The sequence below is a fragment of the Balaenoptera acutorostrata genome, chromosome 11 (genome assembly GCF_949987535.1).
Source record: "Balaenoptera acutorostrata chromosome 11, mBalAcu1.1, whole genome shotgun sequence".
In the NCBI taxonomy this organism is placed as follows: domain Eukaryota; kingdom Metazoa; phylum Chordata; class Mammalia; order Artiodactyla; family Balaenopteridae; genus Balaenoptera; species Balaenoptera acutorostrata.
Genome location: NC_080074.1, coordinates 83700353 through 83725089, shown reverse-complemented (window position 1 = coordinate 83725089; position 24737 = coordinate 83700353). Strand labels below are relative to the sequence as shown.

At 39.5% G+C, this 24737-nt stretch overlaps 2 protein-coding genes across 15 annotated transcripts in view; both read left to right on the top strand.

The window, feature by feature from the left end:
* Positions 1-22739, top strand: part of PPFIBP1 (PPFIA binding protein 1) — a 194802-nt gene extending 172063 nt beyond the window's left edge. For 9 of the 14 annotated variants that reach the window (XM_057555998.1, XM_057555996.1, XM_057555997.1 and 6 more), the window contains 17 exons: positions 1195-1310; positions 1891-1947; positions 3545-3605; positions 3935-3964; positions 6391-6562; positions 7366-7398; positions 9534-9684; positions 9944-10072; positions 12015-12165; positions 12869-12980; positions 13798-13886; positions 16600-16722; positions 17271-17396; positions 17990-18178; positions 19768-19947; positions 20667-20732; positions 20874-22739. In XM_057555998.1, the coding sequence (XP_057411981.1) occupies positions 1195-1310; positions 1891-1947; positions 3545-3605; positions 3935-3964; positions 6391-6562; positions 7366-7398; positions 9534-9684; positions 9944-10072; positions 12015-12165; positions 12869-12980; positions 13798-13886; positions 16600-16722; positions 17271-17396; positions 17990-18178; positions 19768-19947; positions 20667-20732; positions 20874-20960 (1872 nt within the window). In that variant the 3' untranslated portion in view covers positions 20961-22739. The remainder of the gene's footprint in view (positions 1-1194; positions 1311-1890; positions 1948-3544; positions 3606-3934; positions 3965-6390; positions 6563-7365; positions 7399-9533; positions 9685-9943; positions 10073-12014; positions 12166-12868; positions 12981-13797; positions 13887-16599; positions 16723-17270; positions 17397-17989; positions 18179-19767; positions 19948-20666; positions 20733-20873) is intronic. The other 5 variants (XM_057555992.1, XM_057555989.1, XM_057555991.1 and 2 more) reach the window with 2 other exon arrangements.
* Positions 22740-23413: 674 nt separating this feature from the next.
* Positions 23414-24073, top strand: REP15 (RAB15 effector protein). Its single transcript, XM_007175714.3, has one exon. It carries the CDS (start codon positions 23414-23416, stop codon positions 24071-24073), a length of 660 nt encoding a protein of 219 aa, XP_007175776.2.
* The last annotated feature ends 664 nt before the right edge of the window (positions 24074-24737 follow it).

Sequence of the window (24737 nt, the reverse complement as noted above, 5' to 3'; positions counted from 1 at the left end):
GAGAATACCACTCAGTAACTGAAACAAAAATCACCAAGCTGAATTTATTGCTTATTTAAGTAAGTGAACTTTGCTGGTCAAGGACATTCTCTTTGAGTGGATCATATGGAGGGTTTTTAGGATGCCAGGAGCTCAGGGGTTGGGCTCTCAGCGGCAGGAGTGAGTTGACGTCAGCTGTGTGTGGTTGTGAAGGCGAGACTGTTGTTGACTGTCTGGCATTCAGAAGTGTGTTCGTGGTGTGAGTCCCTGCCTGACTAGCTGACTCGCAGAAGCCAAGAGCTGTCTCAGATTGGTTGACTTGCAGAAGTGAGTTCACTCATTTTTTTACTGGAATATTTTTTGAAGTGTTTCATTTATTGTTTCATGGAGTGGCTCACAATCTAACTCCTCTCTGGTTGTCAGAAATTACTGAAAACCAGTGTTTAGAAATCCTTTGACCAAATCCATCCTTAGGATATACAAAGCATTTTTTGGGGGAAATGTATTATGTTTTTTTGTTGTTTTTGCTATAATATTGTTACTATTAACAACATGGTTTAAGTAGTATAGCCACAAAGTCTATTATAATTTGTTTTAATTACACTTTTTGTCAATTCTGTTCATCAAAGTTAGTCAGCTTGTTCACATATAGAATAATAATTAACTGGCTTGACCAATGTTCTATATTAGACTAACGGTAGAAATTAAAATGGAAATCGTGCTTTGTTTACGAAGCTCTTTAACCAAATCTCATCTAAAATCATTGCAACCCTGTAAGGTAGGCATTGCCATTGTCATTTTACAGAGGAGAAAACTGACTTGCCTAAGTTTAAGGCAGTTAAGTGATTGCCTATGGTCAAGGTCACTTAGGCAAGTGTGTCAGAGCCAAGATTTCAACTGGGGCTTAAAGTTGTTAGATTTTACTATTAACTTACTTAATGATGTGTTTTATGTCTTATTCTCAATATTCGGTGTCTTCTTCAGAAGCAAGTTCAAAAATTACTTTCTTCCAGAATGTTTTCTCTGATTAACACTTACAGATGTTTATATCCTGAAACCATTTTATAAATATAAGAATAGAGTTCTAAACACAGGTGTATGAAATTTTAGCCATAAATAGACCACTTAATTGTCTTATTTATTTTTTGTTACTCTGTGGCTTGTGTTTTGTTTGTTTGTTGGATTGATTTTTGGCCTTTTATTATTATATTACAGTTCCACACCAGCGTCTTGCAAGTTTCAATCCCTTCATTATTGCCAGCATCTAAAGGCTTGGAAACGTCTGAAAAAGTGAAATTGCCTCCTAAGCCAGAGATGTCATTTGAGGAGAAGTATATGTCATTTATGATCTAACTGCAATATAAATAACCAGAAAAGTAGATCCACCAAAAGCAGGGGTGCTATTTTCAGACATAATCTTTTACCCAGAGAAGCAAGAAATAGCAAGACCTGTGCCAGGGAACCCCATGCAGTTCTGTACTATTAAAATAAAAGGTGTGAAGTAGGAAGTAACTGGAGATGAGGCTGGGGAGGTGTGCTGATTAGGTTAGAGAGGGATTTTAGGGAACTTGGATTTTATATCCTAGGTCATAGGTGGCCATCAAAGGATTGCAAGCAGACTAGTGGCAGTCATGTATGTGCCTGAGGCTGTTTGGAAGACGCTGTGAAGGAGACAGGAGAGGGATACAGTAGTTCCTCTGTAGGCAAATAGAATTTGGGGGGACCATCTTCCCAAATTAATTGCCTAATCTTACAATTAGATCAAGTAAAATTAAATAGAATATCAAAAAAGAGAGAGAGAAATAACTGTCCTTGCACAGTTTTTTGTTTTTGACAATTCTGTTCAGCTGGAATATATATGGTCTTTTTTTTCATGAAGCTCATAAATACCTTTTTTCTTTAATATTTTAGTGATGGAAAACTAATCCTTGGTTCTGCTGTTGAAACTCAACTGTGCGATAGTCTTTCGTAAGTTCTATTTTATCAAATGTAAAAAAATATGATTGATGCTTGGGAAAGAGGAAGCTTCTGTTACACTAACAATGACTTAGTATTAAAAACAAATGACTCTGAGGCATGAATGAACTAATGCAGCCATAATGATCGGGTTGGGGGGTGGGGGTGGAGTGGGGTTTGTAAAGTAACACATCAACACTCGCTCTTTTACCATTATCTCATGCCAGGTTTCTGCCATCCTAGCCTTTCTTCATCAGTTTTCATTTGAAGTTCAGTGCTTTTAATTTCATTTTTGTACTGACTTATATTCTGGATATAAGTGTATCAGAAAAGCATCGCAGAGAATGATGTGATGGCTGGCAAGGCTGCCGTGGTTTTTTGCACTTTCAACTTAATAAGCTGACCTAATAGCTAAGTTTATCCAAGTTAATGTCTGGATTACATTAGGAAAATCTATTTTCGGAGCAGTACTCAAAGATGAGATCTTTTCTTTGCTCTCTGTTATCTTTTACTGTATTTGGTAGTCAACATTTCTAGCAACTTATTTACACATAAATACATGAGAAATGCCTTTTAAAGGTTTTGTTGGTGTAGTATATTATTCTGTGTCTTAGAGCAAGGATGTTACTTTTTTTCGCTCTGTTTTTAAACTGGTCACATACTCCTGCCTTCAGTTTTTTATTTATTTATTTATTTATTTATTTATTTATGTCTGTGTTGGTCTTCGTTTCTGTGCGAGGGCTTTCTCTAGTTGCGGCAAGTGGGGGCCACTCTTCATCGCAGTGCGCGGGCCTCTCATTATCGCGGCCTCTCTTGTTGCGGAGCACAGGCTCCAGATGCGCAGGCTCAGCAATTGTGGTTCACGGGCCCAGTTGCTCTGCAGTATGTGGGATCTTCCCAGACCAGGGCTCGAACCCGTGTCCCCTGCATTGGCAGGCAGATTCTCAACCACTGCGCCACCAGGGAAGCCCCCCGTCTTCAGTTTTTGAGTAACACCAGCTCCGTATAATTGAATGCTACTTATGTGAAAGAGAAAGGCTCTCCATATGTTCACACTGTCACTCTGCCTTTACTAGGATTGTACATGAGTTATTATAGGCAACAATAGGGATTCCTCTATTATGCTTGATTAGAACTGTAAAATGAAGTGCTTTGCCAGACTCAGAAAATTGATTCCTTTGTAAATTGGAAAGTAAAACTTTTGTCCTGTATTTTCATTAGGATGATTATACATAAAAAGTACATGAGTATTTTAAAAGTCCCCGGTGTGTATGTGTATTTGCAAAGGATACGCCACTAATCCGTGGAAAACACTGGTTTATTTTCAAATATTGACATCACAGGATAGTCCTAAGTGTTTTTCCAGCTATTCTGACATGTGCGGAACATTTAGAGTTATTGGCAGGGCCGTTAACCACCCCTGCTTTTAAAAGAACTGAACATTATAATTTAGTTAAGCACGTAAGTGACTGCCTAAATCCAGATTTTCTTTTATTTCCAGGTTTCCACTCACATACAATCTTAGTTTCTTTCCAAGGCATTCTACTTAGAAACAGTGACACCAGAGCCACTTATTATTAATCATAATTGTTGTTATTGTTATTTTTAGAACTTCAAGTCTGCAAAAGTCTAGCAGCCTGGGCAATCTGAAGAAAGAGTCATCAGACGGGGTTGGTCCTGTGTTTCTTCTGTCTGTTACCCTGAGAAGAAAACATTTAGGGATCTTCATCTTTTCCCGTTTGTGGTTTCAATAATGGAAAATTATTAGATACCATAGTTAATGATAAATATTAAGAAATATGAGTATAAAAGATTGAAAGTAAAGCCCAAAGTGGAGACTTTAATAAAACATTGTAGGAAATAAATGAAGGTGAGATTTTGTAGCTTAGGAATAGATGTAAATTTATTTTAATTTGTTGAATTATATATATATGTGAGAAATTCTGACTAGATAAAGGATTCCTATAACAATCTTAAATACTGTTGTTGTTTTGAACAGGAAAAGGAGTCTATTCCGAAGCCTTCAGAGGTAATTTTTATGGCCAGATTACAATGTAAAAATGTTTGGGAGTTCTAATATACATAGTAGACTTCTTAATACATAATACATAAGACTGCTTAATACGTAATACGTAAGACTGCTTAAATGTCTCCAATAAACGAAAACTCTCAGAATCTGCAAAACATGCCAAATGAATGAAGCCCAACACAAAAGATCACATATGACATGAATCCATCTATGTGAAATACCAGAATAAGTAAATCCATAGAGAGAGAACACAGACTGATGGTTGCCAGAGGTTGGCGAGAGAGGAATGGGGAGAAACTGCTTAGTGAGTAAGGAGTTTTACTTTAGAATGATGGAAATGTTTTGGAACTAGATAGAGGTGTTGGTTGCACAACACTGTGAATGTGATAAATGCCACAGAATTGCTCACTTTAAAATAGTTACTTTTATGTTATATGACTTTCACCTCAATAAGTTATTGAAAAAAACAAAAACAAAGCCCCAAACTCTCATTCACGCTATTTGGTGATCATAATAACCATACCCGGCCTTCCTTAGGCTTCACAAAAAGCCCTTCTTAGAAAGATCACCAGCTGTTTATTTTATATAACCACTGTCCATCTGCAGCTAACATTCTGGTATTTTTAAAGGCATCATCAGCATGGGCTCTGGTTCTTCTTTCGTCTGATTTTCGGTCATTAACCTTGCACAGGTCATAGTCCGGTAGACATACTATCTCCAGATGCAGTCCCTTGACTGTTGGCTCTTAGTGCCTTGAGTTGTGATACAGGTATAACTGACAAAACACAGACAGTGAACACAGCTGTAATTCAAGCCATTGTTCTTTTTGTCTTGCTAATTCAATAAGTGGTGTGAAATGATTTTGGCATCAGCATTAAGACATAAATAACAGTACCACTACATTGTGGCATTTGTACATTTTTAGTTACTATGAATGGTAGATATATAGAGGAAAATAACCACCTTAAAAGCCTGTATCCCCTCACCCTTCTCTCCACTTCTGCAAAAAAGAAAGAGAGGACAAGAGATGTTCAAGAAATGAGAACATGCAAACAAAAGAATCCTTGGATAATACTAAAACAATATAAGAGACCATGTTACTATAACTGCCAATTCAAATAACCAAAAAGCTCAAAAATTAGCTACAGGCATACCTCGGAGATATTGCAGGTGCAGGTCCAGGCCACCATAATACTGCAAATACTGCAATAAAATAAATGTTGCAATAAAGTGAGTCACACAAATTTTTTGTTTCCCAGTGCATATAAAAGTTATGTTTACACTATACTGTAGTCTGTTACATCTGAGGTAGCAGTATGTGTAAAAAAAAACAATGTACATACCTTCATTTAAAAGTGCTTTATTGCTGAAAAATGCTAACTCTCATCTGAGCCTTCAGCAAGTTGTAATCTTTTTGCAATAGTAACATCAAAAGTCACGTCACAGATCTCCATATAATAGTAATGAAAAAGTTTGAAATATTGTGAGAATTACCAAAATGTGACATAGGGACACAAAATGAGCAAATGCTCTTGGAAAAATGGCACCAATGCAGGGTTGCCACAAACTTTCAGTTTGTAAAAACACATTATCTACGAGGCACAATAAAGCGAGATGCAATAAAATGAGGTATACCTGTATTTAAAAATCACAATTGAAGTTCTTGAAAAAGATCCTGAGATATTGTAAAGATCTGAAGTGGCTTCTGAATCAATCAAGAAAAATTTAACTTTAGTGGGTTTAGTTAAGCGTATCTAAACGTATCAGTCTTTGAAAGCTGGTGATCCATGTTTGGTAACTCACAGGCAAGATGTGAATATAACCCATAATCCTGTTTCAAAAAATATATATTTTAAACAGTTGCCTATTTTGCTTTCATTTGATTATTAATTCTTTGAGAGGAATATTTAAAATAACTGGAGTAGAAACTCTTTATACTGCTTGTATAGAAGCTTGGGACTAATGCCTACTTTATAGAATAATTACATTATATTGGGCTTCTACCAATGTAGTTATAAAGACTGAGAACTATATCATAGCGAAATCTTTGTCATAAATGATAGAAAAGTAGGAAATCTACTGCTCTTCTAGTTACATAATATTTTATCTCCATGTCTTTGAGGGAATGAGACAAATAAAATTAAAATAAAATTTGAGAATGTCTAAATCTATCCTAAATACTTAAAGCCCTAAACACATGGATTAAGATTAGTGATGAACATGTCTTTATTGTTGTTCCTTAAGTAGCTTTCAGAACTGACCTTTTTAAGCTTCTAACAAGGCATTTGACATTCGTAATCAATTTGTTAGTTCAGTTACTCTTTTAAATAAAATCATGTGTGTAACGTGTTTAGTACTGTGCCGGGCATGTACTAATAATGATGCACGTTCGTGCTGTGTCACATTCATTATCACTTCTCTCTCAGGCGAAAGCTCTGGTAGAAAGCAGCGCATTTGGGAGCCTCCCGCACAAAGCTCCGGGACACGATGCGTCTGTGGATGACAATCCCTTCGGCACTCGAAAAACCAGATCTTCCTTTGGTCGTGGCTTTTTTAAAATCAAAAGTAACAAGAGGACAGCAAGTGCGCCAAACTTGGGTATGTATGGCCAAAATGCCTTTGCCTTAATTCTTCCAGAATGAGGAAAAGATCAATCTTTTCCCTTATTCATCTATTTGTACATTTCTCTTTCTCAGAAATGACGGTGAATGACTTGGGGGAACAGTTAGCAAAAAATGCTCCCGTGGGGGCTTCCCTGGTGGCGCAGTGGTTGGGAATCTGCCTGCTAATGCGGGGGACGCGGGTTCGGGCCCTGGTCTGGGAGGATCCCGCGTGCCGCGGAGCGGCTGGGCCCGTGGGCCACAATTGCTGAGCCTGCGCGTCTGGAGCCTGTGCCCCGCGACGGGAGGGGCCGCGATAGAGAGGGGCCCGCGCACCGCGATGAAGAGCGGTCCCCGCACCGCGATGAAGAGTGGCCCCCGCTTGCCGCAACTGGAGAAAGCCCTCGCACGAACCGAAGACCCAACACAGCCAAAAATAAAAAAAAAAAAAAAAAAATGCTCCCGTGGGCTTAATTCAGAGGTAAAGATAGCTCGGTGTGGACTCTCTCACCCTGCTCTCTGTTCTGGGTGTAAACTTAGAGGAAAGACCCAAAACCGTGATTCTCTCTGACGTCATTATAAGCAGTTGCCCATCTATTCCGAAAGAGGATAAAATTAACCCCATATTGACACTGCTGATGGAGTCTGTGTGTAGCATCAGAAGCACAGGGCAGTGCCCGCCTTCCCTCCCACTGTGTGTATTTTGTGAGTAGGAGTTTGATCTGTGTTTCATTTTGTCATTCCCCTGTGTTCTCTCCATTGGGCTGCGTGTGATTGTGTGCATTGTTGGGATTTCTGAAGATCGTAAACGAAGTGCCAGTGCACCCACCTTAGGTACCGTACCCCTGCATGCCTCCTTCGCCAGCGCCTCGCTCCCAGCCGAGCTAATCCCTGCTCTTTGGCGTCTGTAATCTCTAGAAAGTGAGCTGGCAGCATCAGAAAACGGAGTCCTCTACTCCAGAGTGTTCCTTCCTCCTTCCGCTCAAAAGGACTCTCTGTAGAGCCTTTGCATCCAAGCCTAAATGCTGCTGTAACCCATGCTAATGACACCTTGCGAGCAGCTCTGCGAGGACCTAGATGCGCCCAGTGGCCATCCGAGTGCAGGGCAGGAGTGCCCTGGTGTCATAAATCCAGCTCCTTCACCCCGAAGCACATATCACATCACACTAACTCGCAGGGCCTTGCAACTCCTTCTCCATGGTTACATTTCCCCAGCCTCCAGAAAGAAATGTTTTTAGCCGAACAGGTCTGTGGAAGACACTGAAAACGTTCATTTTAGACTGACTTCTCTGAGGGGAACATTCTTCTGACACATTGCTTTGAAGATGCGGGTGAGATTTAGTGACAGCAGAGGTAACTTTATGCGATATCTGAGGAGTTACCCCCAAAGCGATTTTAGGAGAGGGGAAGCTCAGTATTCCTCTTTAAAGGGCAGAATACAGTAGGGGAAAAATCCTCAAAATAAAAATAAAAACAGGATGCTTTTAAAATAAAGGTGGGCTGGGCAACATTTTCAGGGACACCCGTAACCGTCATGGCTGTAGGATTTGAATGGAAATGTTCTTTTGGGTTTTCCCAGTAGGTCCTATTACCTTGTATAGATATTCACAGAGGTATTCATGTAGATCAGCAAAGGTGACCTCTCTCTTTGCAGCCTTAAATGTCCAGAATGAACACAGGGTGAATAAAAATGATCTATTCAGACAACTATTTTCAAATGTTCTTGCATCTTTCTTAGAAGAAATACATTGTCAACGCTAAGAGGCAAATGCTGCTTACCATAACCTATAATCACAGCTCTGCTTCATAGAAAAGTCAGCCGCTGCAACTTTTAGATCCTGCTGAAACACTGTCCCTGTGGTTTTTGTACAACTTTTACTTAGCTGTATGAAAGTGCACATTCTCACATTGAGGAAACAGCATTCCTCGTGTTTGCTAGTGTGGGATCGTCTGTTAAAAGACGGCTAAAAGAACTAGGATAGGTGGTGCTAGGAGGTCTGAGAGTAGCAGATTTGGATGTTATTGTTTTATGGTAGAATCAAGTGGCATGGATTTATATCAAATGAAAAATTTATGAAGACCCAGTTCATTCTTCTCTCAGTGTCTGAAACATTACATGATAAGTAGGAATACATTTCTTGTACAAAGAATTGCCAGAACTTGGTAAACAATTTGATGTAAATGCCAAAGGAAAGGCGGGAATGAAAAGAAAATGACAGAGAGTTTGGACTGGAGTAACAGGGAGAAAATTAACTAGTATTAATGAAATATGAAATACAAAAATGTAGGCGAAGACTCTCAGGAAAACTGGATGGATTTGTTGAGTCCAAGATATCCCTGGCACATCAAATTGGGAATATCCACAGACGTTCAGATACTGAAGCTGGGGAGAGAGATTATTAGGCTCAGAGATTCTGATACCAGCCGCTTATAAATGAGCAAAGCCATCATTTCGTGCTGAGCATAGAGTACGTGAGCTTGTCCAAAGATCCTGCAGAGGGAACCCAGGACAGAATCTTGGAGTGGAAGAAGACGAGAAAACAGTGCTACAGCAGAGAAACTTTCAGATGACAGATCTAGGAGCATGTCATGTCAGGAAGCTAAAGGAGATGACAGTTTTGGAGGAGGTAGTCAACAGTACCAAGTGCTGTAGCAAGATTGAGTATAATTTCATTACGAATTCAAATCAGTCAAGGAAAGAATATGGTAATCCTATCCCACCTCTGAATCTCGAAGAAGTTGTAATCTGTAAGTTAATGAACTTGGTACACAATAGAGTAGGCTGTAGAGTAGAACATAGATTTGTGTTCCATTTTTTAATATTTGCAGGATGTTCTTTGTAAGTCACTGGTTTATAGACCAACAGAAGAAGAATTCTTAACAGTTGCTTAAACCAAGGAGGTTAACATCTAGTCATGTTCATTCCATATTTTAAAATTCACCAAGTTTGTATTCTGTTCTTGGAATAGCTGAAACAGAGAAGGAGACACCCGAGCACTTAGATCTGGCTGGTGTATCGTCTCAGCCAAAAGACTCACAGGGGAGCAGTCCCTTCCAGATATCGCCACCATCGCCGGATTCCAAAAAGAAATCTAGGGGTATCATGAGACTCTTTGGAAAGTAAGTAACAGAGCTTTGTCTTATATGTGGCTCAAATGTAGGAATAAATGGAAAATTGGCTGAAAATAGTTACGAAATTGTAAGGCTTTTGTGATCCTTTTATGGATGGAGATTGGGATTTGGGATTCATTAACTCATTGAATCTCAGTTAAAGTTTAAATCTAAATGTCTATTCTAACCATACATAAGCATCAGTTTAAAATGTTCTGATTAAAGTCGAAGGCTTCCTCAGGTCTAATGTGTTGTGTCTTCTTTTCAGACTTAGGAGAAGTCAATCAACTACATTTAACCCAGATGACATGTCTGAGCCTGAATTCAAAAGAGGAGGGACAAGGGCAACTGCAGGACCCCGATTGGGTTGGTCTCGAGATTTGGGACAATCTAACAGGTAAGAACAGTCAAACGAATGGTCTTTTGCATCTCTGCCCAAGCATCAAGGTCTCGTGAGCACCTGTGGTGTTAGTATTGACCCTGGGTTAGACAGTCAAATCCATTGCTTACTGCTGTGCCTTGTGGAAGGGTCCATCATCTTTAGAGCAGTGCAATTCGGCTGTGGTTGGTGAAAAACTGTACAGAAGATGAGGGCTCTGTGAGCTAGGTGAGGACCCGGAGCTAAAGTATCAGCAGCATCTGTACTAGAATGGCTCTTGGACTTAAATTTTACATAGAAAACAATTATTAGTACTCTAAAGCATAGCTCTGGAAAGATGGGATAGCATAGTGGTTAAGAATAGGTTCTACAGACTTGTGGTTGCCAAGGGGGAGGGGAGGCAGGGGAGGGATGGATTGGGGGTTTGGGATTAGCAGATGCAAACCATTATATATAGAATGGATAAACAACAAGGTCCTACAGTGTAGCACAGGGAACTATATTCAACAGCCTGTAATAAACCAGAATGGAAACAAATATGAAAAAGAAATATATATATAGATATATATGTATACCTGAATTACTTTGCTGTACACTGGAAATTAACACAACACTGTGACTCAGCTGTACTTTAAAAAAAAAAAAGAATAGGTTCTAGAGACAGACTGCTTGGACCTGATTTCTGGCTTCACCGCTTCCTACAAGCTGAGTGACCTTGAGCAATTACTTCCATGCTCTGAGCCTCTGTTTCCCATAGTATGAATTAGTACTTACCCCAAAAGATGATTGTGACGATTAAATGAGTTAACGTGTGTTAAGTATCTGGTAAATAATAACTGTTCAGTAAACATTAGTAATTGATAGAGTCTGTGAAAACACTTAAAAGACATACATTCTATCCAAGTTCTTCAATTTATCAGGACTGTGTAATGTTTTTATCTATTAAGACTCTAAGAACTTTTCCTACACCCTTATCACAGTTTAGGGCTGGTTTGGAACTGCTATGCTGATTTGCTCAACATAAAAAAGGGTGGAGTTGGCAAATATATAGCACAAATAATTGATACTAAATCTTTTAAGATGATAATGGGCTAGAAACCTTTTACACATGGTCCTTCCCACGCAAGCAGAATGCTGGGCACAAGTTTCATCAAGGAGGAAACTCTCTTTGGCCTTCTTCAAATACCAAACAGTCTCATTTGCCATATGTTCTCTTTGTACACAGTAGAGGACTTGCTTGTGCTGTTTAAAAAAAAAATTTTGTTCATTGCCACATTTTTTTTCCAAACAGGAACACTACTTGTAAAAACAGTAAAAGAAACTAACACAACATTGTAAGTCAACTATACTTCGATAGAAAAAAAAAAGTAATTAAAAACATAGTAAAAGAAAGCAGAAATTTGCTTTGATTGTACTTTCTCATACTCAGTGATGGCATATTGCCCTCTTCTCATTGAATACCATCTGGAGAGAAACCGTAATTCTAAAGTTAATTCAAGTTAGACTTAAGTTTCTTTCAGTCTGGCCTAGTGTTTTCTGTTTGTAAATTCAATCTTTAAACAACATTAGTTGAAAGTAGTATAATAACTTGAGCTGTTGGTTTAACTCAGTCGTCTTCTATAAAACATGTTAAATCATGATGAATCTTTTGTGGTTTTGTTTCACATGAAGACTATGGTCTTACAAGGGAGCTTTCATCTCCAGTATCACTTACTCCACCAAATATGTACTAAAAATTAGGCTTCCCATAGTCAAAAGTGTATCACCAGGGAATCTCCATGTCTATTGAATATGCAGTTGTTCAGCCCTGATGGTAACTTAGCGGATTGGCTTTTAATTGTTTTTCATGCGATTGTTCATTTTCCTGTAGTGACCTGGATATTCCAATTGTTCAGCCCTGATGGTAACTTAGTGGACTGACTTTTAACTGTTTTTCATGCGATTGTTCATTTTCCTGTAGTGACTTGGATATGCCATTTGCCAAGTGGACCAAGGAACAGGTTTGCAATTGGCTTGTGGAACAGGGCTTGGGGTCCTACCTGAACTCTGGCAAGCGCTGGATTGCATCTGGCCAAACACTTTTGCAGGCTTCTCAACAAGATCTAGAGAAGGTGAATGCTTCTCTATTTTGTTTGCACAATGGAAAGAGAGAGAGAGAGGAATATGAATGTAGATTTGTTTTATATTCCACAAAGGGGAGTGGGTAGAGCTAGTAAGTATTCTGGAAAAAGTTTGAGTTTCCCGCTTCATGCTTATTTTATCTCATGGACTTAAAGGGAGGACCCGGTCTTAATGATTCCTTATGAAACACTTAAGCCACTGGGCATTTTAATGAAAAAATAATTATATAGACATAATAATAAAGTTTCAGTTCATATTTCTCAAAACCATTCTATGGCTTTATCATTGGTCCGTCTTCTCAGTGTAATATATGCAATTCAATTTCACTTTGCAAAAGGGAAAATAAAGAGCCCTACACTTAATGTCCAGCTATTTAACATTTCTTCCCAATTATTTAACATTTAGTACAAAGTAAGGGTAGAATTCCTGTTATGCATGCTACAGCTCCTATCTTGCAAAGGTAGGAACCTAGTGGCGAATACCTAACACACCACTAAAACAACTGCAGTGGTCTTGACTTTCCAGGGGTCTTTTGTTCAGCAACACTTTACAGCCTGGGTTAGTGTTCTGATTTAATGTAATTATTGGGTCTTCAATGCTGGCTTGATTTTCGAGGAATTTGCATCCTTTGCCAGTGGCATCCAGCCCATGTTGACAGAGTTGTAATGCCAGTGTTTCTTTTTATTAATTCAGGAACTTGGAATCAAGCATTCACTCCATCGAAAGAAACTCCAGCTGGCACTGCAAGCCCTGGGATCCGAAGAAGAAACCAATCACGGGAAGCTGGATTTCAACTGGGTCACTAGTAAGAGGTTTTAAATTCATGAATGAGTGAATGAATGAATTTTATACACACACACACACACACACACACACACACACAGCTGCTTTTTCTTTTTTTTGTTTTGTTTTGTTTTTTTGGTTTTTTTAATAGATCTTTATTGGAATATAATTGCTTCACAATACTATGTTAGTTTCTGTTGCACAACAAAGCAAATCAGCCATATGCATACACATGTCCCCATATCCCTCCCTCTTGAGTCTCCCTCCCATCCTCCTTATCCCACCCCTCTAGGTCATCGCAAAGTACCGAGCCAATCTCCCTGTGCTATGCTGCTGCTTCCCACCAGCCAACTATTTTGCATTCGGTAGTGCATATATGTCAATGCTACTCTCACTTTGCCCCAGCTTCCCCCTCCCACCCCATGTCCTCAAGTCCATTCTCTATGTCTACCTCTTTATTCCTGCCCTGCAACTAGGTTCATCAGTACCATTTTTTTTTTTTTAGATTCCATATATCTGCGTTAGCAGACGGTATTTGTTTTTCTCTTTCTGACTTACTTACTCTGTATGACAGACTCTAGGTCCATCCACCTCACTACAGATAACTCAATTTCATTTCTTTTTATGGCTGAGTAATATTCCATTGTGTATATGTGCCACATCTTCTTTATCCATTCATCTGTCGAGGGACATTTAGGTTGGTTCCATGTCCTGGCTATTGTAAATAGTGCTGCAGTGAACATTGTGGTACATGACTCTTTTTAAATTATAGTTTTCTCTTTTTCATCACAAGAATGGGTGTTCTGTGGCTCATTAATGACACTCATTTCTATCCTTAGGATGGTTGGATGATATTGGTCTCCCCCAATACAAGACCCAGTTTGATGAAGGACGGGTAGATGGTCGAATGCTTCATTACATGACTGTTGTAAGTAGCTCACTCCTGGGGTTTGGGGGGGCTAAAACTGTTTTTCTCTGAAAAACACAGAAATAGAATAAGCAAAATACAGTGTTTTCACAATGATTCCGCTGGAGTTTGAAGGGATTGTTTTAACTTGAGGAGAGGGGCAGGCATATTTTTCTAAGTTGAAGTTGTAGGATTTGGTGATTGCAATAGCCTTGGGAAATTTTGAAATCCTTGGGAAATTTGAGCTACATGAAACCTAATTGAAACTAAGCTATCCAAAAAGTTGATTTTGTATATATTCAATAACGTAGACATTGAAGTGTACACTTTGAATGGGTGAAGTTTATGGTATGTGAATTATATGTCATAAAAATGCTGAAAATGAGAGAATGTAGAGTTTTGCAGCCCTGGCAGTTTCTAAGGGATATATTCCTATAAGCAGTGACCACTCAAAAGGCTGGGACTTGTCATCCACTGGGACTTTCTTTTCCCTTCCCTTCCACTTTTGAGCACTGTTTCCTGAAACTCCCTAGCCCGTCTCACTTCAACCCAGTTCTGCTGGAGTTACTAGAGTAAAGAAGAGATAGGCCTTCACTCTCATTCCTTCATTACTGTTTCATATTTTTAGCCTTCTGTCCAATGGGTAGAAAGTAGACTTTTCCCTACTTTACGACAGTGGGGAGAGATGGGTTCCGGGAGAACTTGTTCTAGACTCCATGGTACTAGGAATGTTCTGCCTAAGATGCTTTTATTTAAACGGGCTTTTGTGGATTCAACTACCACAAGTATCTTTTTAAAATAAGTTGAAAGTTTCAAACAACTAACTTAACTTATTTAGGAATTTTTCAATATCAAAGAAATGTGGGGTTCAGCTCATTTTCTTCTCCATCCCTGAACCAAAGTCTGAACCGTGGTGGGCACATCCTGTAAACTGAAGGTAAAATAACACCAACGTGTGACATGTTGCATACTTACTGTGTGACAGACACTCTTTCAGACACTTTACTCATAATTAATACTCAGTTCTCAGCAGTCCTTGACTTAGCACTCTGTTATCCCCAGCTTTCAGATGAGGAAACAAAAGAATTGAGAAATTGGGTAACTTAACCAAGTTTCCACTGTTAGAAAGTAGTAGAAAGTCATAGAGCATTTGTGCCTGTTTGCCTGCCTATCTAGGTATGGGTATATTCCTGTGGCAATGTGAGAAAATTGAGGCTGAAAATCACAAAAGGCAAATGTATAACTTTTGTGGCTATAAAAGAATAAATTACCTTAGAAAATTTGACCCCAGAAATCCTAAGTCACAAAAAGTCTGTTTGAAATTGGTATCCTGGATTGGATCCTGGGTCAGGAAAAGGACCTAGTAGAAAAACTGGTGAAATCTGAATAAAACCTGGGTTTAATTGAATTTTATTATTGTCCATGTTAATTTCTTAGTTTTGCTGAATATCGTGGTTATATAAGGTGTTAACATTAGAAGAAGCTGGGTGATGGGTCTGTGGGACTCTGTACTATCTTTGGCAACTCTTCTGTAAATCTAAAATTACTTAAAAGATTTTTTTAAATCCCCCCCCTCAAAAAGGCGTGTCTTGATTTAAAAGAAATCCCTACTTTTAAAATCCCTTAAACTAAAATAATGAACATTTTATTTACATTGTAAACATTATGCATAACCCACGTGAAAATGTTTTGAATGGGTGTCTCAATTTTAGATTAAAACATGTTAAATGCCCTTTCTAACTTATCATCAGGCACTGTTTTTAAGCCATTAATCTAGAAAAAAATTCAGGAAATAATTTTTGCTCAGTAAGTAGCCTTAAGGATTTAAACTGTTTTATAATTTTATTTTTAAAATATCTCTGTAATAGGTTAATTTTTTTCCTGTATAAGAAATGTGTTCTCGGTAAGGTGTGCCTAAAATGGATGTTTTCCTTGTTTATTTTCTGGGTGTGTTTGGAAGTAGATTGGTGCTTACCTTGACACTGCCCCCCACCCCCAAATCACCTTCTTCTAAGATAATTTGTTTTGGTGTGTTTGAAAAGTTCCCAGTAGCCCCAGACTGGTGAAAGTTATTCCTTAAAGGAATCACTTGGTGATATATGTTGCTACATATAACTTCATTTCTCTTCTCTCTTGCTTCTCACCAGAAGCTTTGCATTGATTAACATATAATTTTTCCAAAACTGTTCACAGCGTCTGCTAGATAAAGCACAATATTCTAGAACCAGAGATTTCTTGAGGCTGGGGGGATAGTATAATAGGAGCACTCTTCTGGTTTTCCCCCAAACTGTGATGTGTGCCTTAGCTCAGAAAACCAGCTCTTGGTCATCGGTGAACATTGCTTGCTCTCAGTTATCTGCTTAATCAAATCAAATCAAAGCAGGTCACCTTTTGTGGCCTAACGAGTGCTTTTCAAACTGTGTGTTTCAGAACTGTGCAGTCCCACAATCTTATCTCAGTGGAAGAGAGAGAAACAGGTAGAAGTCAGCTTCAGTTGGGACAACATGAATTTTGGTTCTCTTCTATTGTATACTGGGGTCCTAGAGAAAATTTTGTTCAGCACAGGAGAAAGAGTTCTGTTACTACATAAACGCTTTGAAAATCCTGACAAGCCCTTGAGGCCTATTGTTAGAGGTGCACTTCTACTTTTACTTGAGTTTTCTGAGGTTTCCCTGAGAAGGTTCTCCTGCTCTAGGTCTGCTCGGTGCGCGCCTCTTTTTGTTTTGTTTTGCAGGATGACTTACTGTCTTTGAAGGTCATGAGTGTGCTCCATCATCTCAGTATCAAGAGGGCCATCCAGGTCCTGAGGATCAATAACTTTGAACCAAACTGTCTGCGGAGGCGACCCTCTGACGAGGTAGCATCTGAGGTTGAGGTTTACACAGCATACACATTCCGTGCATGTGACTGCCCGTGTGGAGACACTAAGACCCATTTCCTCTTGGAGCCTTCAGGGAAGGAAAGCGTCTGGTTCCCTCAGAGCCTCAAATCCAGCCTCATTTACTTCTCAGGCTTTGTCTTCCTATATTCCTTCCTTTCCCCCCGTGATGGTTCTACCTGTATAACTGAAGCCAAGGATTGTGTTTTAGTTTTCCTTCCTCCTTTCTTGGGTGTATTTTATTTTCCTGCCTCCTTAAGCCCCAAAGTTAAGTATCACTGTGAAGACTACCTTTCCTAAAGCACTGCTTTATTAGTGTGCAAGAAACTTAAACCTCTGGGACACAGATTCCTTAAAAGAGAATTCAAACTAGCAAACACCTTTTTACCTTTTTCTCTATCAACATTTACTGGGATGTCGAACAACTCCGCTGCAGGAGGCAGGCTCTTCAGAATGAGCATGCAGGTTTGATATTTGGAACCCCATAGTCAGTGACTGAAGCTCTGGGTGGTGGTTTGTTCCCACAGAATAGCATCACCCCATCAGAGGTTCAGCAGTGGACCAATCATCGCGTGATGGAGTGGCTACGCTCCGTGGACTTGGCGGAATATGCCCCCAATCTCAGAGGCAGTGGTGTCCATGGCGGGCTCATGGTAAAACTCTGTTTTCATTTAAAACCGACTTCTTATCGTTGTGTTTCCATTAGTCTAATGAGTAGGCTATTACCTGTTGCTTGTCATGATCCTAAAGTCATCTAACTGAACTCTTCTGCAACATTTCTAGTGAATCTTTACTTTCAGAGTATTCTGTCCCATATTTTTTATTTATATCCTATAACTCTAGATTGGATTTAAACCCATTTCTCTTTTATTATCCTCTTTCATGTTGGATAACATCTGGCCACTGGCTCTCATATGATCATGTTTTAAAATCCCTGCAAAGATACAGACTATATTTCTGCACGTTGATGTTGCGTAAAGAGTTGCTTCCCAAAGGTACCACTTCAGAGAGGCAGAAGCCCCAACTCTGTAATGCCTGGATGTCAGGACCAGCTCTACTTCTCACTAGCTTAGGCAAAACAAAGAAAAGATATTTAAATTGAAGATCAAAAGTCCATAGTCTTATCTCACTGGGCTGTTGAGAGGGCCATTGGAGATAACTAAATGAAAGAGCTTTGCAGATTATAAAGCACAATGCAGACATGTATGATACCTGGTGTCTTAAAGAATCTTAATTTTTCCTGTAGGTTCTAGAACCTCGTTTTAATGTGGAAACAATGGCTCAGTTATTGAACATCCCACCAAGCAAGACCCTGCTGCGAAGACATTTGGCCACTCATTTCAACCTTCTGATCGGTGCTGAGGCCCAACACCAGAAACGGGGTGCCATGGAGTTACCAGATTACGTACTTCTAACAGCTACTGCCAAAGTGAAGGTTGGTTCAAGCTCCTACCGTTTAAGAGTTGCCTTTAGCAAAGGCTCAGTTTTGCCTGTTACCTGGCTATCCCATTTTCTGAGGTTTACTAAGTTTTGTGGATGGGTTGAAGGTAAATGCATCTTTAAGAGTAATTAGGAAAATGCATTTTTAATAGCTACTTTATTTATTTATTTATGGCTGTGTTGGGTCTTCGGTTCGTGCGAGGGCTTTCTCTAGTTGCGGCAAGTGGGGGCCACTCTTCATCGCGGTGCGGGGACCGCTCTTCATCGCGGTGCGCGGGCCTTTCACTATCGCGGCCCCTCCCGTTGCGGGGCACAGGCTCCAGACGCGCAGGCTCAGTAGTTGTGGCTCACGGGCCCAGCTGCTCCGTGGCATGTGGGATCTTCCCAGACCAGGGCTCGAACCCGTGTCCCCTGCATTAGCAGGCAGATTCTCAACCACTGCGCCACCAGGGAAGCCCGGAAAATGCATTTTTGAAGGTTGCCTTCTGGGGGGGAATCTTTGCTCAAATCATTTATTTTATTAGAGTTAACAACATAAGGAACCTGATGTTGGCTTCTATAATTGATGCTTTGCCAATGCAGGAAGCCCATGACTTGGGCCCAGTATTGATTACAGTTATCCTATGGATAAATCAAGCATAAGAGGAGGATTTCTTCTCATACTTATCATTAACCAGCCTTGCAAGCTAGGAAAAGATAATTAAGAAATGATCCACAGTAGACCAGCAGAGAATCGGTATCTCCAGATTTACTTGGATTCATGGATCATACCAAATTCAGATCACTTTTTCTTCTTTAAATCACTCTTCCATGAGCTCTTCTGGCTCCGTTATCTCGACTAACGGAATGTAGAGATAGGGTTTATTGGTTCCTCCACAAATGTGGCTCCTCGGCAAACTTTTTTTTTTTTTAAACCACTTTTACCTACCCGACACTTCCTCTTTAGCTCCCTTTCTCCCTTAAAAGATGTACCAGATTTGAAACCTCTGAGAGATTCTGTTCTACTTAAATTCTCAGCATCAGCCTGATCACCATCTCCTTAACATATAGTCTCAGGGACTATCCAGTGAAAAGATGGAGTTTCTCTTCTCTCACTGGAAATTTCTCTCTCCAGTAGAGCGGGTTTCTTTTCAGCAGTTACCAGTCCTGTTGTGGAAGCATAACAGGCATACAGGATAATCATAGCCTTACCCAAAAAGAAAATACAGTAATGGCCATTTTCTTTTGCTGATCTTAGATTAGAAAACCTTGCAAAATTGAATTCAGCCCTGAGAAATCTCATTGCATTAAGGTCTGTCTATCAAAACTAAGGCTCTTGGCATATTTTGCTTTTCACAGTGACTACCCAGCTAGTTGGTATGAATAAGGAGGACAAGCTTAATCTTCTGAGAGTCATAATAAGGATCCTTTATCACATTTGGATGTCAATCATATGCCTAGGATGCCTTTGTTTTTCTTATACCCACTTAATCATCCAATTGCTTTTCTCTGTAGTGTGAATAATTAAATTATACATGTTATTGGTCCTTTGCCATATGAATTTTATCAAGTCCCTGGATGTTTTTGTTTGCTTTTCTTTTAAAGCCAAAGAAACTTACCTTCAGCAATTTTGGGAATCTGAGAAAGAAGAAACAGGAAGATGGGGAGGAATATATTTGTCCAATGGAATTGGGACAGGCCTCAGGAGGTACATCTAAGAAAGGATTTAAGCCTGGTTTGGACATGCACCTGTATGATGAGGACGACTTGGACCGGTTAGAGCAGGTAAACGTGACCCTATATACCTGTTTTAAAGTTCTTCCAGTATTGAAACACTACATGAAAACTTTGTGCACTGTGTCTACTAACCAAAGACATTTTCCTTAAATGCCTACAAATAAAGATAATAATAAGATAAAAGCGAGCACTTACAGATTGCTTACTACAGCCCAGGCACTACCCAAAGCACGTAACGTGTTAATGTCCAGGGTAATCCTAATACATGGGGAGTATTGTTATCCTCATTTTAGAGGTAAGGAAACTGAGGCACAGAACGGTCAGGTAACTTACACAAGATAGAAGAGCTGGTAGAATCGCTGGGATTCCAACCTGCCCAGCTGGTTTCGAAGCCTGTGCTGTTTACCTATGTTATACCCTCTCGGTATTAGGGAAATCTATGTATTAAAACAAGTCAGGAATGGACAGCTCGTACTCCTTAGCCTTTTCCGCATGAGGGCATGCATCTGAATATTGCCTTCTAATTAGCAGTGTGCTCGTGCCATCGTCAGCATCAGAGCATTGGGCTACGTGTGCCAGTAAAGTGTTTCTTCTCATTTTTAACACCCAGTTGCATTAGTGGGAGGAGATGCGACAGAGGTGTTCTGTTGCTCCTATTCCCGTTCAGTACCACTTGCACTATTTCTTCTTAGATTTGTGCTCATTTTGCCGTACTTTCCTTGAAATTATGGCAAACGAGTAGTCATGTCACGGTATGTTCATTGCAGATGGAAGACTCAGAAGGGACAGTGAGACAGATAGGTGCATTCTCTGAGGGCATCAACAATCTAACCGTAAGTTGTAAAACGAATTTCAAATGTTCTTCTAAAAATAAGTTTGGCCATGACCCCAAAGGACTGCACGTGTAGTGGAGAGCGGGTGGTGCAGAGCTGGTGGCACGCGCTGTGTGTGACTCCCACCTCCTTGTCTTCCAGCACATGTTAAAGGAAGACGACATGTTTAGAGATTTTGCTGCCCGTTCCCCCAGCGCCAGCATCACCGACGAAGACTCAAATGTCTGACCACAGCACCTGCATGAGCACGGGGAGCCCTCCATCTTTGCTCCACTTTATTTCTTAAACAGTCACAGTATCTACAATAGGCAACCGATTGTATATTGTTCATCGTTCCCACTTCTCATTTAGAAGTGGAAATGGAAAGCAGGGAATAGGTGCCGATTCTAAAGTTGCCATGACAAATAAGACACTGGTGAATGAGAGTATAATTGTTTTTCCTCTATTTAATGTAAAGAAAAAAAATCTGTGATATATTATATTTAAAGTGTCGCATTTAATATGAGTATTTTGCCGTAGTGTTTCCGTCTACATTCACAGCGTGGAGGATTTGGGAAGCAGTAACCAGTGAGGGCATGATTTTTGACAGCACTGCAGCCCTTGAAGCAGGACGTTATATGCTTTCAAAATCAACATGTGGAATTTCTTTAAGCATTCAGTGTGCCCACTAAATGCCAGCCACACCTCCACTTGCCTCCACATATTGTCCCATTTTTATATATTTTTCTAAATATGTGTATATACTTAGTACATAGAAAATAGAACTTTTATTTTGTGACATAAGGAAGATGGTAAAAAGATCACATTAAAAAAAAATACAGTGATCAAAATTTTCGTATACCAGCCGGTTCTTGGAGAGGTCATAAATGATCTTTCTTTCTCCAAAACTGAATTTAATGATGTTGATCATGCAGACTAAATTAGCATATATGAAATACCCCTTCTTTGATGATACATCACAAAATTGTTGAATAGCTTTTTAAGAATTTCAACCTTAATCTTGGATCCTCTTACCTCATAAGGGAGAACTTGAGGGACATTTAAATACTATTAACTTGAATGCATTCAGAAACTCCCCCAAATTTTGTAGAGATAATTTCTGAAGAAACAAACGAAACAAAACAAAGCCCTTTACAGTATTAAGCTTCTTATCTTCCTCTTTGCTAAATATATCATTACATCAAAATACTAACAGTCTTCCTAATGTTATTCATTGTACATTTCTCAGGCTATCAGTGAATGGGATTTTTTTTTAAAAGCTGAATACTTGTCTGAATATTTTGTCTCAGTCAGAGTTCAGTAACACAAAGGCTGCAAAATTAGTTTCATAATGGCTATATTGTGATGATAAAATGCAGTTCATGTTTTTCTGTAGCACAGGTCCCAGATATTCTTTATAAAGAAAATAAAAAGCTGCAACAAAAACTGTTATTATGTTTATTATTTTCTAGAGGCATTAGAAAAAATATTCTATTTTTTATTCAGTACTTCATCATTACTCATGATAGCCAATGGTGGTAGACAGGTTTTCACAAATTGGCATAAGGTGGTTAGTTCAGTATATGTCAGTGGACTTGCTTAATAAACTGTATTTGAATGTCAGTGGTATGATCTTTCAAGCTAACAAGTTACCAAGCTTTTCATCAAGGAACCTGTGATACTAAATTACTATTTATTCATAACTAAAATAGTTCAATGCTAATAATAATCTTTTGCTCCCTATCATTCATTATTTGGTAACTGAATTGGACTCTTACCGTATTTGTGTTTTGCTTTAATGTGAATATGTGTCACCATTTGAAAAACAATTTGTTATTCAAACCTGGCTAAAAATACCAGGAGACTGTTATAGATGCCAAGTATTCTTTATTCAGGACAATGTAACATCACTGATGATATGTGATATGGTTAAATTTTTTTGATGATATATATTTTATTTACAAAATATTATGCACTGCTGGTATTACCATATGAAAAGAAATAAAGTCAATTGATAATTGCCTCATATTTTTATCGTCTGTTACTTTCTTTTCCTTTGCTTGGAATAACCAGTAGCCTTTATTTCTGCTATAGAGAATAGTAACACCAACTCTTAACAGTTCACAAACTCCCAAAAATTTGTTTGAGTGGGATTTATAGCATGTATCAACACATAGAAATTTGAGGCCTTTGCTTGAGAAACTTCTGTATGAAAGGAAACACAGGCAGCTGAGCTGGGGGATGAGGAGTCATGGCAGAGGGATATCAGAAAAGCAAAGGGAAATGACTTGCCTACAGGTTTGGAGAAGTTAGTTGTAGAAGGAAGTGAGTTCTATGTGGTTCTTTAAAGAAGTAAGTCCTATTTTTAATTAAACTAAAATTTGGAAAAAGGAAATATGTCTTGGAAGAGGTTACCAAATATTAAAAGTAGAGTGAATACAAGTAAAAGACAGATGGTTTTTTTGTGAAAGTTAATATCTCTAACTTCATAAACCAGCAGGAATCTGTATGACTACAACACACCCAGCTGGCAAACAGGAAGACCTACATGTTTGTTTAGCTGTGTGTATACATGCTTCCCTGAAGAGTTAGAAAACTGGGACCATGTTAGCAGATGTGACTTCACTGCAAAACTCTTATTCTGAGAAAGGACAGTTCGCCTGTTTGATATGCGGAAGTAGTACTGAGTGGGTGCAGGGAAAATGGGGCAAAAACCATCGCAGCAGTTGGCTCTAAAGGATGGCAAAGAGGTTCTCGGCATCTGTGAGGTGGTCAGTGGAGCTATAGTCTGTGCAGCCCAGAAACTGAAGGAGTATCTTGGATTTGAAGACACGCTGGGCAATCTATGCCCAGCTCCAAACAGTCTCAATGAGATCTTCTTAATCCACTTCGTCACTTTCTGCCAAGAAAAAGGCGTTGACAACTGGCTTACTACCACCAAGATGACCAAGCACCAAGCCTTACTGTTCGGGGCGGACTGGATTTGGACCTTTTGGGGATCCGATAAGCAAATAAGGCTCCAGCTGGCAGTACAGACTCTACAGATGTCTTCTCTTCCTCCCGTGGAATCTGAGCCTTGTGACCCCTCCCATCCAGAATCCAGGGCAGAGGGGTCTTTCAGCAATAGAAGTAGGTTTGATAAGCTGGAAGAATTCTGTAACTTGATAGGAGAGGATTGTCTGGGCCTGTTTATCATCTTTGGTGTGCCAGGAAAGCCTCAAGACATCAGAGGAGTTGTCCTGGACAGTATCAAACGTGAGACAGTGAGGGGCCATCTGCCGGGACGGACGGCCGTGGCACGATTCATCCTGGAAACTGAAGATTGTGTCTCCATCAGGGAACTGCTTGGAAACTGTGAGTAAGAAAGACGGGCTGAGAGAGGTGGGCAAGGTTTATATTAGCATCCTCTGAACTGCCTATGTGAGATGAGACTGGCCTGTAAGATAAAAAGGAAAAAAATATTTTATTTTAATAAGCAAGTTCATCCTCTTGCATCATCCCCTCATGGGATTTCTTTTTTCTCCCCTCCCCCGACCCCACATTGAATGAAAACCATCACCTGGGTCAAAACATCTTAGTATCCTGATTATGGACAGAAAAAAACCTGCCTGTGTTTCAGGGAAAATGTAACAATTTAGCTTAATCTTTTATTTATTATTCAACAATTAAAGTGGGAAGAGAGGATAATAAAGTATCCCTTAAAGTTTGATTTGAAAAATGAATTGTGTGTTTGATAGAGTAAGTCTAGCATTTCAAAGTGTAAAGTGTTTTGACTTCTGTGGGTGGGAAGTGGGTAGGGCGAGGTGGTGCATCAGACTACAGAACAGGTTTAATTACATTTACAAAACCGGTTTCATTTCAGGACTCCTAAGCAAAACCTAGCCTGGCTCTCTTCCTCTCTACCCTGATCCCACCTCATCCCAAGCTGCTTCCTCTGCACAGAGAGGACCTTGGTGGGGGTGGGATCCCTCTGGGACTCAAGTGTTAGCTTTACCTATGATTTAAACGCAGTGACCCTTTTAACTA

What these genes read in the sequence shown, in the direction of transcription:
- REP15 (XM_007175714.3), top strand. Translation starts at nt 23,414, where the DNA reads ATGGGGCAAAAACCATCGCAGCAGTTGGCTCTAAAGGATGGCAAAGAG.